The 19,227-nt window shown below is 37.0% G+C and overlaps 1 protein-coding gene across 1 annotated transcript in view; it reads left to right on the forward strand.

Annotated features, from left to right (window-relative positions):
* Nucleotides 1-19,227, forward strand: part of VWA8 (von Willebrand factor A domain containing 8) — a 381,934-nt gene that overhangs the window by 308 nt on the left and 362,399 nt on the right. Inside the window, exon 2 of the mRNA XM_049778742.1 lies at nt 2,902-2,979. Within this exon, the coding sequence (XP_049634699.1) occupies nt 2,902-2,979 (78 nt within the window). The remainder of the gene's footprint in view (nt 1-2,901; nt 2,980-19,227) is intronic.

Here is a 19,227-nt window from a genome sequence, read left to right on the forward strand (position 1 = left end):
GTTCAAGGCCCCACCGCTTCTGCCAACTGCTGTGTAGCCCCAGGCGAGACGCTGGCCCTCTCTGGGTCTTTCTCGGTAGTCCCAGGGGGTCTTGCTTTTGCTTTCTTTCCACCTCGGAACTCTGAGCACAATTCTGGCACAAGCGAAGGGGAATATTCCACAGCCACGCAGAGGGTGTTGACAGCTGAGCTTGACCTTGTTTCCCGCGGCCCAAGGACCTGCAAGCCGGTGGCACCAGGAGGGCTCAGCGGCGACTGTTACAAGTGCTCATTTTTTCGCCCACCACCATGACGTTTTAAGCCTGTCAATGAGTTTTGTCAAAGAGTAGCTAGTTTCCCCTTTTCCCAGAGGTTCACATTATTTGAGAGCCAGCAGTCAGCAGGTAGTTAAAAAGCCCGAGGTAGACAGACAAAAAGATAATTGAGTCGGGAGACAGTGTTTGCTAGAGTTCACGCAGCTCCTTGGCGACTCCAGTAGATCACATGTTCTGATTCCCAAATTTCTTTGAGTTGAGTTGGTTTTGGGAATCATCGCGTTTGGAAATCAGAACTTTAGTTTTGATTAAGGGAAGGGAAGGAAAGTACTTTGCTGCTGCTCTTGAATGGCAAAGTGAATGTGACGCCAGGCAAGGTTTTGTCAGTGTCTAATTATTGCTTACTTAGGTTGCTGGAGTTTTCACTAAGAGTGCGAGTTTCATTGTAAGTTTTGTATTTCTTTTGACTCTGCTCATTCTCCTGCATCGCAGATAATTTTCTTGGCAAGGAAATGAATGAGTTTAAGTCCATAAATTTCATTGATTCAGCACTAAAAAAATGCTTTTTCTTTAATAGAAACGTGACACCACGTTTTACCTTTTTTGTTGTTATTGTTATTTTGCTTTTTGTTTACGGGCCACACCCGGTGGTGCTCAGAAATCGCTCCTGGCAAAAAAAAAAAAAAATCGCTCCTGGCCGTCACGGGGGACCCTATGGGAGGCCTGGATCCGAGCCACCATTGGTCCTGGGTTGGCTGCTTGAAAACAAAAGCCCTACTGCTTGTACTATCACTCCGGCCCCTACCACGTTTTTGTTTTGTTTATTTATTTGTTTGTTCGTTTGTTTTTGCTTTTGGGTCACACTCGGCAGCACTCGGTTACTCTTGGCAGGCTCAGGGGGACAGTATGGGACACCGGGATTCGAACCACCATCCTTCTGCATGCAAGGCAAACGCCTTACCTCCATGCTATCTCTCCAGCTCCCCACCACGTTTTACCTTTTTATCAGTCATTATTTGTGACCCCTAGAGTGTTTGCTTATTTGTTTTTTGTAATTCTCTTTGTGTTTTTCTTCCTTACGTCCTTTCTCCATAGTTGGTTGGTTGCTCCATAGTTACAGTTGAGAATGGGGTGAAAGGGCAGCATAATCTATTATTTGAGATTTGTCATTAAATAGTTTGGTTGCTATCCATTTTTTTACTCTTGAGATATGGAGATTTGCTGATAGGTTACTTAAGCGTTCTGATTTTTCTTGATTGTAGAATGAAGATAGAGTATATAAAGAGAGTATAGAGAGAGTTGTTAAGGATGTTAAAGAACTTAGAAGACTTAGTTAATATAAACTCTAATACATACTAATGTTGAGTAGAAGTTGGCTTTTTTATTCTTAGTATAGTTATTTACAGTTATATGGAAAGTTATTTGTTTCATTGTCTATTGAAGGAATAAAACCAGTGGATTTTAGGTTCTGAACTATCAAAACTGGATAGTTAGTTCAATTTATAAAAAATAAAAACGTTCTTATCTGTGAATAATACATGTTGATTATAAAATTATGCATTTGGATGTGAAGTTTTAGTCTCTATTACATAGGTTTTGGTGATTAGTTAGAAAGGTACTCAATTTGCACAACCAATCAAACAGCTTCAAATATGAGGATGGTGGACACAGGACAGTCAGCACAGTAACTTCTCACACTCAGTCATGGCAGGATCAGACCACAAAGAGGAATTTCTGTTACCCTTTCTTACCTTGCTACTTCAATGATTCACAAGGTTGAAGAACTGAAAACCATGGACTAATGCAGCTCTGAACTTAGGAGAGATCTGTACTTAAAAAGAATAACTGTGGCCAGGAATGGAAGGCAAGCTCTTGGTTACCCTGGGTCTTGACATGGGTCATCAAGGTTAGAATGGCCTGTTCTGAACCTAGAGGTCATGCACAGCAACATGGACTCATAAATAGCAATATGTTGTAATAAGTGCAGTTTGGGTTGGAAAAATGCTCAGCTGCACTCACACATGTGACTGGTAATGATTATCTGGTCTATGCTTGCAGTTGACCTTACTTGCCCCACTTTGGACAAGAGAGTGTGACACAGTACAAACATAATATATGCAAGTTGCATACTGTTCTAACCTTTCTTATTTACTTTTATGTTCTTTTTGTTAGCACTTTATACCTCATAGGTATTCAGTGGCTTACTATGTTAAAGGTCACATGAGAAAGGAGCAGGAGAGGGTAATGTTGCCTATTAGGCTTTCAGCATAGGAGATAAAATCAGATGAATAAAGGAAGAGGGATGGTTCATTCCTGTTATAAAACAACAAACTCAAATCCACTGCTTTTACCCTTCATTAGATTAAGTAATCATAATTTTAATTCTTTATAATTTCCTTGCATCTCCAATCATAGTACTTTTTTTTTTTTTTTTTTTTAGTTTTTGGGTCACCCCGGCAGTGCTCAGGGGTTACTCCTGGCTCTACACTCAGAAATTGCTCCTGGCAAGCTTGGTGGACCATATGGGGATGCCGGGATTCGAACCATCATCCTTCTGCATGCAAAGCAAATCCCTACCTCCATACTATCTCTCTGGCCCCCTTCTTTTTTTATTTGTAATAATTATAGTCCCTTTCTCTTTTTTTTAGGTAGTACAGTTAATATTGGAGATGTGTCCTACAAGTTGAAAACTCCTAAGAGCCCAGAACTGGTGCCACAAAACTATAGTAAGTAATATATGCTTATTTATGTAAATATAACTTAATATATATAAATTTATAGAAATATATAACTTTGTATAAATATAACTTTATATACGATGCTTGAGATTTTATTCTGGGACAATTTCAAAACTTTACAAAGCCAGGAAGTATACAATCTGATGGATGTACTTATAATTTAGTTGCAGCATTTAGCAGAATATGCTGATCTTAGTTAATTAACTGACACCTATTTTCTATTTGGGAATATTTAAAATCTTTTCCATACATTCTTTCATTTTATTTGTGAATATTTCAGTAAAGTGTTTGTTCATGTACTACTTTTCTTCCCTTGGGATAAAGTTGATTTATACACAGATCTTAAAATTTTATTTTGGGAGAGAGAAAAAATTTTATTTTTACTAGCTTTGACACTTCTTTTTTTAAGCATTTAAAATTTTTATTTAAAGAAAATGTAGGGGCTGGAACAGTGGCATAAATGGTAGGGTGTTTGCCTTGCACGCGCTGACCTAGGACAGACTGTGGTTTGATCCCCAGTGTCCTATATGCTTCCCCAAGCCAGGAGCTATTTCTGAGTGCATAGCCAGGAGTAATCCCTGAGCTTCACCGGGTGTGGCCTAAAAAGCAAAAACCAAAACCAAAAAAAAAAAAAAAAGTATCACATAGCTTACGTAGTTGATCATAATACATTTGTTTCCAGATAAGTGAAAACAAAGTTATTGAAACCAATAGAAAGAGAAAATAAAATATAAAATGGAAGAGAAGAAAATAAAAGAAAAAATACAGTTGCAGTCACATTTGTGAATTATGTGTTTCCAATGAAGTCATTAATACAATAGCAGAAGGTTTAGTAAGCTCTTGTTGTTAGCTGTCCATTATACTAAATTGGGGTTTTCCTTTAGGGATGACAGTCTCAAACAAATGAAGTTGCCCAGAAATTCAAAACATTATTCCTGATACTAAGACTTTTAGGGCATGTAATCAGCTGCCAGGTCTCCTCTCCTGAGGTGGCCAACTTTCTGCAATGTGGGTTCATGAAGCCTGAATCTTTCACAGCTCAGTGTACATCTCATTGGAGCAAAGACTGAATCTATGCAGCTGGTCCAGTTCTAACATGCAACTACATTTGTGGGTGTGGTTACAGCTGTAGGCTTCCCAGAAGAATGAAGATATGAGGGGTAGGGAGCCTCCACACTTGCTCAAAACAAAAGCCCTGGTGATATCAGCCTAAAGACAGACATACCTGAAGAGTGATGAGATTGGTGTCCCCAAAGAGAATTGTAGAGGGTCAGCGATAAGGCAGGGCCATCAAGGAAATGGTGATTCTCAGTGATGGAAGCAGCAATCTTGGCTTTGGCAGGCAGAGGCTTGGCCCATCCTCTCTTCTGAGATGGCCAGCTTTGTGCTGCATAGGCCAGTCTAGCAATAATCTCTCATGGTTTGGTTCACATGCCTTCGAGTTTGTGTATGGAGCTGGCTCGGTTCAAAATTATGACACATTCATAAATCACTTTAATGCTCCAAATTGTTTTTATTGTCTGGGTTACCTTTTGAGTACCTTTCCCTCGAAAATCTCTTGTTTCCTTTCTTGCCACATAGTTTGATTGTTGTTTAGATTTATATAAATACAATGTCAGGTTGGATTTTATTTTTATGTTCATATATATATATATATATTTTTTTTTTTTTTTTGGGTTTTTGGGCCACACCCGGCAGTGCTCAGGGGTTACTCCTGGCTGTCTGCTCAGAAATAGCTCCTGGCAGGCACGGGGGACCATATGGGACACCGGGATTCGAACCAATCACCTTAGGTCCTGGATCGGCTGCTTGCAAGGCAAACACCGCAGTGCTATCTCTTCGGGCCCTTTTATGTTCATATTTAGATTATCTTTCTGTTAAAATGATTTTGAATTCATCTGTTATTCATAGTTGAATTTTAGACATAGAATGACATAGAATGTCATTAGACATAGAATGTTTCAGCACCAGTCCCACAACCAGTGTCAACTTTCCTCCACCTGTGTTCCCAGTGTCCATCCCATGGCATGCATTTTCAAGTCATGACTTCTTAAGAAAAGTCATCTTTAGAATACATGTTGTTATTCATTTTGGTCCTTTGTTTCTCATTACTTAAAATGGAGGTTTAGTTAATTATTTTGTCTTCTTTATTCCTAATTTCTATACCTAAAAGCTATATAGTTCCTTCTAAACAGTGCTTTAGCTCCATCTCACAAATGTTACTATGCAACACTAAAAATTATAATTACTTTATTTAAGCGCCATGGTTACAAAATTGTTAATGTTTTAGTTTCACTCATAGAATGTACACCACCCTTTATCAGTGCACATTTTCCACCATCAGTGTTCAGTTTCCCTACCACCCATTCTCCCCTGCTGCCTCTGGACAAGTATTTTCCTCCCTCCCTCCCTCCCTCCCTCCCTCCCTCCCTCCCTCCCTCCCTCCCTCCCTCCCTCCCTCCCTCCCTCCCTTCTTCCTTCCTTCCTTCCTTCCTTCCTTCCTTCCTTCCTTCCTTCCTTCCTTCCTTCCTTCCTTCCTTCCTTCCTTCCTTCCTCTCTCCCTCCCTCCCTCCCTCCCTTCTTCCTTCCTTCCTTCCTTCCTTCCTTCCTTCCTTCCTTCCTTCCTTCCTTCCTTCCTTCCTTCCTTCCTTCCTTCCTTCCTTCCTTCCTTCCTTCCTTCCTTCCTTCCTTCCTTCCTTCCTTCCTTTTCTAATGAAGGAGTACCAAGCATATCTCTTTATCCTCTTTCAGCACCCAGTTCTTGTCCAGAGTGATCAGTTCCAACTATCATTGTCACAGTGGACCATTCACTACCTTAATGGCCTTCACCACTCTTTGTGGCAAGCTTCCTACCATGGACTGATCTTCCTAATTCTCATCTCTAGTCTAAGCAAATTTTATGTGAACTTTCCTTAGTAGCTACATAATATTCCATTGTATAGAAATACTACAGTCTCTTTAGCCTCTCATCTGTTCTTTGACACTTGGGTTTTTTCCAGATTTTGGCTTATTGTAAATAGTGCTGTGATGAACATCCAGCTTTTCTGCAGGTGTTTTTGGATTCCAAGGTACATCCATAGGAGTGGTATTGCTGAATCATATGGAAGCTCAATTTCTAGTTTTTTTGAGGAATAACCATATTGTTTCCCCAGAAAGACTAGACCAGTCCGCATTCTCACCAACAGTGAATGATAGTCCCTTTCTCCTAGCAATTTCATTAGCACTGGTTGTTCTTAATCTTTGTGATGTGTGCCAGTCTCTGTGGTGTATATGATATCTCATTATTGTTTTAATTTGCATCTCCCTGATGATTAGTGATATGAAGCATTATTTTACACGTGTCTTGTGGCCATCTATCTTTCTACTTTGAGGAAATATCTGTTCATTTCTTCTCTTCATTTTTGAATGGGGTGAAATGCTTTTTCCTTGCGAAGTTCTGTCAGTGTCTTGTATATCTTCAGTATTAACCCCTTACTTGGTGGGTATTGGGTGAATAGTTTCCTGTGGTAGTCTTTGTAGCTTAACCACTTTTTCCTTTGAGGTGCTGCAGTTTCTCAGTTTAATGTAGTCTCTTTTGTTTATCTTTGCTTCTACTTGGTTGGTTAGTGGTGTTTCATCTTTGAAGACACGTTTAGCTTAATGTCATGGAGTGTTCTGCCTACTTTTTTTTTTATGTACCTATGGTTTTAGATCTAATATTAAGGTCTTTATTCCATTTTGATTTGACCTTTGTGCCTGGTGTTAAAGAAAGGTCTGAGTTTACTTTTATGCATGTAGTTGACTAGTTTAGGGAGATAATTTGGTGATGGATCTTGGAGAGTGTCATGCTAAGTAAAGTTGGTCTGGGTCTCTTTTTTAGTGTAATAATTAACAATTTATTTATCCTTTCTGACAAGTTCTTTTTTTTGAATTGGAATGATCAGATTATTTGTAACTGATGTCATTATTACCATTTCTCTCCTTAATTTTATCATCATAATCTTTGTTATTCTGTTTTTTTTCTTGCCTTTTCTCTTTTTTTTTTATAATATCTTTATTTAAGCATTTTTCTTGTCTTCTTTGTAGGGATAATGTTACATTTTCATTAATTGGTTAAAATTATGTCTCTTTTTATTGAATAGCTTTGTCCAGTAAAGCATTCTGAAATCATAAAAGTATTTGTATCCATGCTGTGTAATGCAGCTGTCACTAGGCACATTTAGTTATTAACTACTCAAAATGTGGACTACATAGCACTCCAGAGAAGATATACAGGCAATCAGGGAGTCTCGGTTCAAAAGGACAATGAGTTATCATTTCTCACATGTGAGCATGAATTACATAAGAACAAGAATAAGTGGTGGTCAGGGTATGGAGAAAAAGGAGTCCTCAGTCATTGTTTCATTTCTGTTTTGTGTTCCTCCCATAATTCTTAAATTCCTCCCATAATTCTTAAATCTTTAATAGAGATTGGGGCTGACACAATAGTGCAGCAGTACGGCATTTGCCTTGCACACGATAGATCCAGGATGGACCTGGGTTTGATCCCCGGCGTCCCATTTGGCCCCCCAAGTGAGGAGCTATTTCTGAGCACATAGCTAGGAGTAACCCCTGAGTGTCACCGGGTGTGACCCAACCCCCCAAAAAAACTTTAATAGAGATTGTTTGAATTTTGACCATGAATGTGAAGTTTTAAAGGTAGTATAAGAATTTTGATATAATTTTAATAGTTTAGTAATATGGTTATAATCATATTTAAGTTTACAGTTTTTATGTACTGAGTTTCTGTCCCCCACTGTCACCTAAGTGCCTAGTAACCTCACCTCTGTCCTAATGTTATATCTGGTTTATTTCCTCAATCATTATTGACTGGAATGTAAAATATTATGGATATATCTCAAAAAAAAAGAACAAACAAAAAAACAGAACTACTCTATGATCCAGCAGTTCACCTCTACTTTTCTCTCTGAAGAACACAGAATCATCCTAACGTCATATACACATCTGTGTTCACTGCAGTGCTGTATTTATAGTAGACAAAATTGGTAAAATTCTATATCCAACAACAGAGTGGATATAGAAGGTGTAGAACTTAGACACAAAAAAAACTTAGGCACACAGCTCTTAGCACAGATGCAGACTTTCCTATCATGGATAGTTCTGGAAGGGGTCATCTGAGCAAAATAAGCCAGAGGGGGGAAAAACTAGATGCTTCTCATTCACTAGTGATATATAACAAAGGGGAAGAGACAATGTTGGTTTAAGAAACAACTCTTAAAACAACAACTTATTTTGAACTACTCTACCTCTTCAAGGAAAAATAATGCCACTGTATACCCATTTACCCATCTGGAAACCTACCTTCTTTAAGTGAAGGACCAGAAGCCCTCCTTTCCTTTCCAATTATATTGAGGCTGCTACCACTTGCTGGATAGTTCCAATGTCCCTGGATCTTCTATTTTAATCACTGATGACAGAACTGATGGGTCAGGGAGGTATTTGATTGAAGGATTCAGTGGACTGTAGTGGGAATATATCAAGACTTTGGGAGGGTTTGTTTTAGGGGTTTGCACCCTTAAGACAGAGAATTACTTATATTCTTGTTATTTCAAAAAAAGAAGTTAGAGGTTTGGGAATGGGCTGAAGGGCATGCTTTGCAGGTAGAAGCCCAGTGCTTTTTTTCTGGCCCTCCATGCTCCACTGAACATCACTGGGTTGCCTACTCCTACCCCTCCAAATTAGAAAAATAAATATATAGAGATTGTGAGGGGAAAATTAAAAAGATGTGGCCTGTGAGATCAAGGCAAGTGCCTTAACCCTTGTACTATCTCTTTGGCTCTCCAGAATTGAGGTGTGGTTTTTTTTTTTTTTTTTTTTTTTTTTTATGAATTACTGATTTTACATTTTTCTTGAACTGCTTAAGTCTAAATAACTTGCATCAATTTTCCGAAGGTCTTGGCCATAATTAACTGTTTTAAACATTGTATGGTCTGCTATTAGCCCCATAAGGTAAGTCATTCATTTTCCTAATAATTTTTATTTCTACCATGTCCATTTTTATTTTTGTTATTCTTTTTCATCTAATGCTTTCATATAGTCTTCTTGTCCTTTTCCACTGTATCTAACATTTTTTCATGGTCTAATAATTTTAGTATCTGAACTATTTTAGAAACTGCGTTGGTTGACTCTATTATGGCCATAGGTCATATTTTCTTCTGTTTGTCTCATAATTTTTATTCACCCCAGACAGTCTTCATAAAAGGATAGGACAGATTGAATTAACCCATGTTTTCTTCTAGAAAAGAGCATTTTCTTGCCAGCATCTGATAAGCTCTCTCTCTCTCTCTTTCATGTGTGTGTGTGTGTGTGTGTGTGTGTGTGTGTGTGAGATGCTGAGTCAGTCTGGTCTCAGCTGTGACTGTACTTTGTTGTGACTTCTGCTAAATTCCATTTTTGTAACTTTAAATTTTTGGAGAAAGGATTGGGCTTTTCCTTCTGATCCTTTAGAAATCTTTATTCTGGTACACGACCAAATTTTCTTTTATCTTTTATAACTCAGTCTACAGCTCTACAACTCATATATAATCTTTCTTTGCTTTACAGTCTTCAGTCTCTAATTCACTAATCTACTGGATTGCTGGGGAAGTTCTTTTTGCTATTTAGTCCTACAATCTGCTTTCTTCAGTCCAACCCACTTGTCTTGCTGTAGAAGTCCACTATTGCCTCAGAGGCCATTGTCAAGCAGCAGTTGTGGGTGGTGATTGCAGCTGGCATGTCTTCAGTAGGGCAGAGACTTGGCACACCTCTTCTCTTTAAATTGCCATTTTCAGCTAAGTGACTGGTATACCCATGATTTTTCATGGCTTGGTGTACATCTTTTTCTAGAATAGAGTGAGTCTACGGAGTTGGCCTAATGCAGACATAGCAACTAAGGGCATTTAATATTAATGTTAATTATTTGACTGTTACCAATGTTTATTATTCTATGGTTATGTTATACTAAGCTTGTTTTCTTTGTGTATTAGCTAGTAAGATAATCCTTTAGTAAATTATTATCTAGAGAAAAATGAACAAATTAACAACTTCCTTAGATACCGTAGGTATATGTTAATTAAAAATCTCACTATTTTTCTTATTTTCTTAATGTAAATGCCATATTTTTAAAGTGAGAATAATATCCACTTAATAACTAACAGAAAACTTTTCTATGTACTTGAGTTCTTTAAGGAAACATCTGTTTGGAAAGGACAAATTATATGGATAATTTCAACTATACTTCTGTCTAGATGTGTGAATTTTTATAGTCATTTAACTTCTCAATATCCTTGACAATATAAAGACAAACATTTCAACATCTTGGGCATACTGTGCAGATTGAGTCAAATAGCATATGTGAAATGTGTAGGATAGTACCTGGCACCTAGTACTCAATAATTATTAGTCTCTGATGAAAACATTTCCCCAGTCTCCTGAATTTTGGTCTTTTTCATTTTCTATTATCCCATGTCTAGGATGCTGTGAGTATAGGGTTGACTAAAAGCTACTCTGATTCTATGTTACATTTTGGTCTTGATACAGTAATACCCTTAAAAGTGAATCTGTACTACCTTCTCTATATTTGATTTTTATTGTGCTCACAGATTATTTTTATAGGATTAGAAATAAAAACAGGCTATTCAAGTAAGGCAGAATTTCTTTTCAGATATCAAGTTTGGTTGAACAATGTTGATTTATTCACTTTCACCTAGACATGAAGCTAAGTCATTGATTGATTTTATTATCTAACATTTCTTTTAACACCTAAGGTGCCAGGTTCTCCAATCTGGGATCTACTGAAATAATTTACAGTCACAAATTGTTTTGTGAAGTCCTCTTGTTATCTGAAAGTTAACAAGGCAATAATAGTTTAAGGATTAAAAGAATTTTAGCAATAATATTAATTGTAAAATTATAATCATTTTTGGGGTGTGGTATTTACAGCAATGCTTGGGAAGTCTTGTACTGTACTGCAGATTGTATACAGGGCCTCACACATGCAAGGCATATGCTCTATGCCATGAGCCACATCTTTGGCTTTAGATAAAGGTTATGAATGAATGTTATTTTTTAAAAAATATTTTGCATATGACTAAGGGGCAATAAAGTGGTTGAATGAGTTTATGTCTCAAATTGTAAAAGGCATTTATTTCTAAATGTAGCAAAACTCCCATGTAATGTTATCCCAAATCCCCATAAACACAGAAAAATGCTCAAGATTTGCTAGTTTTGCATGATTTTACTTTCTGTCATGCTTTTCATTTTAATTATTTTATGCATCTCACATAATTTTTGTGAGTTTAGTTTTTAATAGCTTATTCATTCAAATTTTTCTGAAATGTTATGAAGTTATAATGATTTTGAAGTGTTTAATGCAGGTGGGTGGTCCTTTGTATTTTTTTGTTTCTTTGTTTGTTTTCGGGCCACACCCTGCAGTGCTCAGGGGTTACTCCTGGCTGTCTGCTCAGAAATAGCTCCTGGCAGGCAAGGGGGACCATATGGGACACTGGGATTCGAACCAACCACCTTAGGTCCTGGATCGGCTGCTTGCAAGGCAAACACCACTGTGCCATCTCTCTGGGCCCACATTTTGTATTTCTTACTTGCTATACATTCATTTAGTTCCTGCCATATTACACTATAACCATACTTGTGTATCTTTTGTGTTTTAAGATAATGGTCGGGGCTGGAGAGATAGCATGGAGGTAAGGCGTTTGCCTTGCATGCAGAAGGAGTGTGGTTCGAATCCTGGCATCCCCTATGGTCCCCCGAGCCTGCCAGGAGCGATTTCTGAGAATAGAGCTAGAGTAACCCCTGAGCGCTGCCGGGTGTGACCCAAAAACAAAACAAAAAAAAAAACAAAAAAGATAATGGTCATATATATATGTTATATCTACTAATCAATTGTCTCTACTAGTCTTTCTTATGAGCAGCTGTGGTCATTTGTAAGAAAAAGATTGCAGGGTGTTTGCCTAACTTAAATTAGGAAAAGTGGTTGAGCTAAGTCAGCCACTGTTTTATGTACCCACATAAGCATTTTGTGGTTGCTGCATATTGATTGGACAAATGTATTGTATTGCATAATCCATCTTTTTAAACATTGATTTTCTGTATTCAAATATTTCTTGAACTTTTTCTTCCTTAACGGGACTATTTCCAAATGAGAATATCACTTGCCTTTGAACTTAGTCTTGTTATTATGTGATTGATTAGAGATTGTGAATTTGGTTATAATGAAACTTTTTTTTTCTATTTTTTGAGGGAGTACTTAGTGGTACTTAGGGGTTACTCATGGCTCAGAAATCATTCCAGGCAGGCGTGGGGGTCTGTATGGGCTGCCAGGAATCAAACCTGGGTCAGCTGGGTGCAAGGTAAATGCCCTACCTGCTGTGCTATCTATCCCAGTTATAATGAAACTTTGATGAACTTTGTTTTTTCATTTTTCTTTTGGAGTGATTAAAAATAATTTAATTGTTGAAGTTCGGTATCTTATTACTTTCCTTTCTATATTTATGCTTCAATTTTGCTTTTTGCCTTTTGGATATTTAATATTTTCAAATGAAACATTTAGTGATAGACTTTTGTTTTGGAAAGGAACTTTAGCAATTATCCTTTCTAAAATTCATTTTATAGCCAGGAAAAGTAGGGCCACAAAAAAGAGGTCAGAAGACTAATTAATGAGCAATGAAGTCCATATTTCCTGACTTCAGTTTGATTTTCTTTTTATAGTCAGCCACAATTATCTCAAGCTTCTCTTCATTCTTTTTAGACTAAAACCTTGGTTGGAAAGAAGAATAATATGCAGAAAAACTCTTGAAATTTAAAAGTGTAAAGGATTATTGAAAACTGCTGAATTATTGAGGGATGACAGCGCTATTTTACTTCTACCTTTATTAGTGTTATGTACTGAAAGTCATTATTGTTTTATGTTGTGAGAAATAGAGGTCAGTGTTGAAGTATGCATTCTGATATTGATATTAACATCTATTTACTAGAATGGCAGAAATCCTACTAAATGGGAGATGCTACAGGCTGGAAATATTTTAGTCTTACGTGGAAAGGCTAAATCTAAATGAAAACCCAGAAAGCAGTTTTTTATAATCAAAGTAAAATTGTAGTTCCTTGGTAGTCTGATTAATATAGTGAACACTTGTATTTAAGCTTTTTAGTTTAGAGTAATAGTACTGCAGGAAGGGTATTTGCCTTGCATGATGCTGCTTATCTGGTTTCTATTCCTGATGCTCCATTTTGTTCCATTCAGCAGTGATCCCTGAATACAGGACCAGGAATTGGCCTTGAACATTTCTGGGTTTGACTCTAAAACAAAACCCAAAAAGTTACTTGTCAGTTTTTTGATTTGAACTGTCTCTGCCCCGAGTTTGGTATAGTAAAATATCTTTCTAGCTTTAGCATCTACTTCAGTGCTTGGTACATATGAGTGAAGGAGTTAAATGGCTCCTTAATTGTTTTTTGTTTTGTTTTGTTTTGTTTTTGTTTTTGGGCCACATCCGGCGGTGCTCAGGGGATACTCCTGGCTGTCTGCTCAGAAATAGCTCCTGGCAGGCACAGGGGACCATATGGGACACCGGGATTCGAACCAACCACCTTTGGTCCTGGATCGGCTGCTTGCAAGGCAAACGCCGCTGTGCTATCTCTCCGGACCCTCCTTAGCTTTTTTATTATTGAGATCTTGTAACTTCTTCCCTTGCTCATTATAATTTTCACCTATCTAACTCTCTAGTTTCATCTGCAGATATATATATATATAGTGTTCACTATATTAATCAGACTACCAAGGAACTACAATTTTACTTTGATTATAAAAAACTGCTTTCTGGGTTTTCATTTAGATTTAGCCTTTCCACGTAAGACTAAAATATTTCCAGCCTGTAGCATCTCCCATTTAGTAGGATTTCTGCCATTCTAGTAAATAGATGTTAATATCAATATCAGAATGCATACTTCAACACTGACCTCTATTTCTCACAACATAAAACAATGACTTTCAGTACATAACACTAATAAAGGTAGAAGTAAAATAGTGCTGTCATCCCTCAATATATATATATTCTTCTGCACGCTAGGCAAATGCCCTACCTCTATTCTATCTCTCCGGCCTTTCATCTGCAGATATTTTGATGGATAACTGGATCTTTTCTTCCCTTTTTTTTGTGTAAAATAAACTGCATCTCTTGACAGGTGAAATTGACATTTAAAAAGTTGTTTCATTATATTTTGTGCTTGTATCAAATTGTTTTTTATCCAAACTAATATTTCTTTTGGAGTTTTCCTTCTGTTATGTTCTCTAGGTTAACATTTATCACTCAGCATAATTATTTGTGTCAGCTGTTTATCTTTTATTTTTGAGTAGCATTCTATCATATGAAAATGTTCTAATTTGCTTATCCATTGTCTTGTGGATGAATATCATTGTTAACTGTTTTCAGGATTTTAGAGTAAGTCTGTTCTAAGTATTTGTGTACAAATCTTGGTATGAAATATGCTTTTTGCTTTAATTTCATAAATACCAGAGAATTAGAATGGAATGTATGTATCACATGATAAATGTTCATACTTTTTCTTAATTTTTTTTCTTTTTTATTAATTTTAACACCATACTTAGCAGTGCTCAGGGCTTATTCCTGGCTCTGCACTCAGTGATCATTCCTGGCAGGCTCTGGGGACCATATGTGGTGCCAGGGATCAAACCTGGGTTAGTTATAGGCTGGGAAGAGCCTTTCTGTTTTACTATCTCTCAGGCCCAGGTCAAAATTTAGTTTTTGGAATATGTACATTTAATTATTTTTCAGAAAAGACTAAGTTTTTCCATTGAATTGCCTTTGAGATACAGTCACACTGTATAGCAACCTTCACCAGTGTGCATTTCCTGCCAGTATCAACAGTTTCCCTCTTACCCTCCCTGATGCCCTCTTCCCTCCAAACCCTCTCCTCCTGCTTTGGGACAAACATCTTATTCCCCTCCCCTTTCATTTTTTGACATTTGCACTACTACTAATTAAGGATTGCCATGCATGTTCTTTTCATATCAGATCATTTTCTACTCTAACTGCACTCTCCTCTCTTTGTGGCAAACTTCCTACCATTGACCAGGTCCTAGTCCTCATTTCTATTGTCTCTGGATATTACCCCACACTGTCTTTTTATTTTTCCTTATATCCCACAGATGAGTGAGATTATTCTATTTAGCCCTCTCCCTCTGACTCATTTCACTCAGCTCTCCATTTTCATTCATGTATATGTAATTTTCATGATTTCAGTTTTCCTGATGGCTGCATGGTATTCCATTGTGTAGATGTACCAAAGTCTCTTTAGCCACTCATCTGTTGTTGAGCACTTGGGTTGCTTCCAGATTCTAGCTATTATAAATTGTGCTGCAATGAACATAGGAGTGCAGAGGGCATTTTTATAATGTGTTTTTGTGTTCCTAGGATATATCCTTAGGAGGGTAGTGCTGCATCATAAGAGAGCTCAATTTCCATTTTTTAAAGGAATATCCATATTATTTTCCCAAAAGGCAGGACTAGACAGCATTTCCACCAGTAATAAATGAGAGTCCTTTTCTCCCAAAATCTATGCCATCACTGGCTGTTCTTGATCTTGGCTGTTGATGAGTGCCATTCTAAAGAGAATTTATATTTCCACTGAAGTTGTGGAGTGTATTGACATATAATTTTTATGCAATATCTCTTTATCATTCTTTTAATAGTTGAGATACTAGTAATGTCTTGTATTTTGCTCTTTTATTCCTAATTTTGATAATTTATATCTTTTGAACAGTTTGTTTAGAGATTTGTCAATTTTATTGATGTTCTTAGAGAATGAGCTTTTGGTTTTATTGATTGTTTTTAAACATTGACTGACTGTTTTCTACTGATTTAAATTTTAGTCAGTATAGCTTTGCTTTTTTGTGTTTATTTGGCCATTTTCTAGAATGTTAAGGCAGAAGCATGGCCATAAATTTGAAATTCTCTTTCTCAATAGGCATTTAGTAGCATAAATTTTTCATAAGCAGTATGTTGTTAATTTTTTATACTATTTTATACTATTTTTACTTTTATAAACTTCCTATTGTTTTGTAATTTTCTTTAATTTCTTCTTTGAGCCATATGTTATTTAGATTAAAAATATGCCAGTTAGCTCACTGGATATTTTATTCGATACTTCTTTTTATACTGTTGTGGTGTTTCACCTTCTTTTTCCCCTTCGTCTCTCAAACCGAGGATGACTGTACTTGTATATGGATATGTTTGAATTAATTGAATTACTTTTACAACTTTGGTAAAAAGTAAATACCTTCTTCATACTGTGCTGGTCAGCATTAACCTTTTTTTTTTTTTTTTTTTGTCTTTGAGCCACACCTGACTGAGCTAGGGGTTTTTCCTGACTGCACTCAGAAGTCGCTCCTGGCAGGCTAGGAGACCATATGAGATGCCAGGGATTGAACCCGGGTCCATCCGAGGTCATCCGTGTGCAAGGCAAATGCTCTATCACTGTGCTATCATTCCAGGCCCAGTATTTATCTTTTTATTTGGTTTTGATTACAGCTATATTGGCTCAGATACATCATTGCACTTTAGAAATGAATGCTTTTGTGGGGACAGGTGTTTAATTTTTGGGCCACACCTGTACTCAGGGGTTTCTCCTGGCTCTTTGCTTGGGAGTCTCTTCTGGTTATGCAGGGGATCATATGTGGTGCTGGACTTGGAACCAGCATTGACCATATACAAGGCAAGTACCTTAACCCTGGTAGTATCTCTCTGGCCTGAGATGAATGATTTTATAAAAAACAAGACTTCTGTGTTTTCTTTTGACATCTTCAAGGGATCTTATTGTATTCATCTTGATATTTTTGGTATTACAGTTAGTTTTCTTAATAAAGTGCTATGTGATTATATTCAGCCCTGTGGTGATAATAACAAACTAAGTTTTAAACACATTGTATATCATACTTTCATTTGTTCCCCCTATGTCTGCTATATCTAAGTACAGAATACTTGCCAGATAGGTGACAGTCTACCAAGTAAATATGTACACACTATGTATGCTTTTTTGTTTGTTTTGTTTTTGGGTCATACCCGGCAGCACTCTGGGTTATTCCTGGCTTTACACTCAGAAATCGCTCCTGGCAGGCTCAGGGGACCAAATGGGATGCCAGGATTCGAACCGACGTTCTTCTGCATGCAAGGCAAATGCCTTACCTCCATGCTATCTCTCTGGCTCTGTATGCTTTTGAAATCTATCATTGTGATATAGTAGAAGGAGTGATTAAGTGAGTGAGTGACTGAGTGTGATTATGATTGTGTGTGTGTGTGTGTGTGTGTGTGTGTGTGTGTGTGTGTGTGTGTGAGTGTGTGTGTTAGTAAGTAACTGAGCAACTTTGTAGGCATGAAATGCCAGGGGACAGTATATCCAACATAAGCTTCACCAGTTAGAGATGAATAAATATTAGATTTTACCCCTTTTTTACAAGGAACACTTTAGCCTCATAGACAATTTGAATGGAAACTTAAAACTTCCCAATTCCACACTGCAGACTGCTATCTAGCATGTACAGTAGATAGGGAATGTTCATTAGATTGAAGATGTTTCAGATGAGAGGAGGAAGAGACAAATATCTCCCCATACCTGTTTCCTGTTGGCTGATATAATTTACATATAGTTTTCACAGTAGCCATTATTGTAAAGCATTTTCTCTCTCTTAGTAAGTAAGGATACTTAGCTGTAGAAAGGTTCAAAATAGTTGTCCAAGAACTCTGGGTTAGATTCCCAGCAATCCATGGTTCCTTGAACTCTCTAGCAGTAATTCTTGAGGACAAAGCCAGGAGTAACCCTTGAGCAACACAGGGTGAGGCCCAAACACAACAACAAAAGTAGATTTAGAGAGAAGAGAGAAAGAGAGAGAAAGAGAAAGAGAAAGAGGGGAAGAGAGAAATGAGAGGGAAACTGGGGAAAAATTGGTTGTAGGAAATGAACACTGGTGAAGGGATGGGCATTGGAACTTTGTATGACTGAAATTCAACTATTAAGAGCTTTTTAGGGCCCAGAGAGATAGCACAGTGGTGTTTGCCTTGCAAGCAGTCGATCTAGGACCAGGGTGGTTGGTTTGAATCCTGGTGTCCCATATGGTCCCCCGTGCCCTAGGAGCTATTTCTGAGCAGGCAGCCAGGAGTAACCCCTGAGCATCGCCGGGTGTGGCCCAAAAACCAAAAAAAAAAAAGAACTTTTTAAATCTATAACTCTGTATCTCATGGTAATTTGATTAAAAAGTTAAAAAAAAATAACAAGAACTAAGAACTGGTTAAAATTTTAATTCAATGTGAACCAGATGTGATTTTTTTAAACATAGAACAGGAGATCACAATATATAGATTCAAGTTCTCTGATATTTTTCTGACATCAATTTATCATTCTGTGACTCCTGGAAGGTAGTATCTTTACTTGAAGGCTCTGATGTGGGGCCTTTCTTGCACAGGGCTGTGTTTATACCAGGTTATGCATGGCAGTTTGTTTGCAGATGTTCATAATGTACAGTCTTACATCTTGTTTCTATTTCTGGAATGCTTTTAAGTATGACTCATGTTTTCTTGAGGCCATCCTAAAAATACAGCTAGTTTCAAGCATTAATGTAAAATATACCACAGACACCACACAGCAGTACATAATGCTTTCTTTCAATAATTTAATGCAATTTCCTGAGTAATTAAATATTTTCTTTGACATAATAAAATATACCAAAATATGAGTAAGTGAAAGTAGGATTATTTTGAGAAGTCATCTTTCTCATATTATTCTATTAAAAATAAAATAAATTAGAATTTTAGTAAAGGGATAAAACATATTATTGGTATCATCAGAAGCAAGAGAAAGAAGATTAATGGTCAGAATATATTTTTACTATATTTGATGTAGCTTCATAGGTCCACAATGTAAAGAAGGATTTGAACCTGAAGGTAAAGCCTGTTGAAAGGTTTGGCTTAATGGCTGGGAAAAATATTTTGAACTTAAGACAGATTAGGTCTAAATCTAGTTTATGCACTTATGAACTGTGAACAGATGGTACTACCTTTAGGTCTCTGATTTTTATAAAATTGGGATGAGTATGTAACAAACTCTCATGCTACTTAGCTATTTCTAAATATCATATTAAGTGCCTAATTTAATCCTCATGACAACCATTTAAATAAGTACATTTATTATGTT

The sequence above is a fragment of the Suncus etruscus genome, chromosome 8, assembly GCF_024139225.1.
Source record: "Suncus etruscus isolate mSunEtr1 chromosome 8, mSunEtr1.pri.cur, whole genome shotgun sequence".
NCBI classification, from domain to species: domain Eukaryota; kingdom Metazoa; phylum Chordata; class Mammalia; order Eulipotyphla; family Soricidae; genus Suncus; species Suncus etruscus.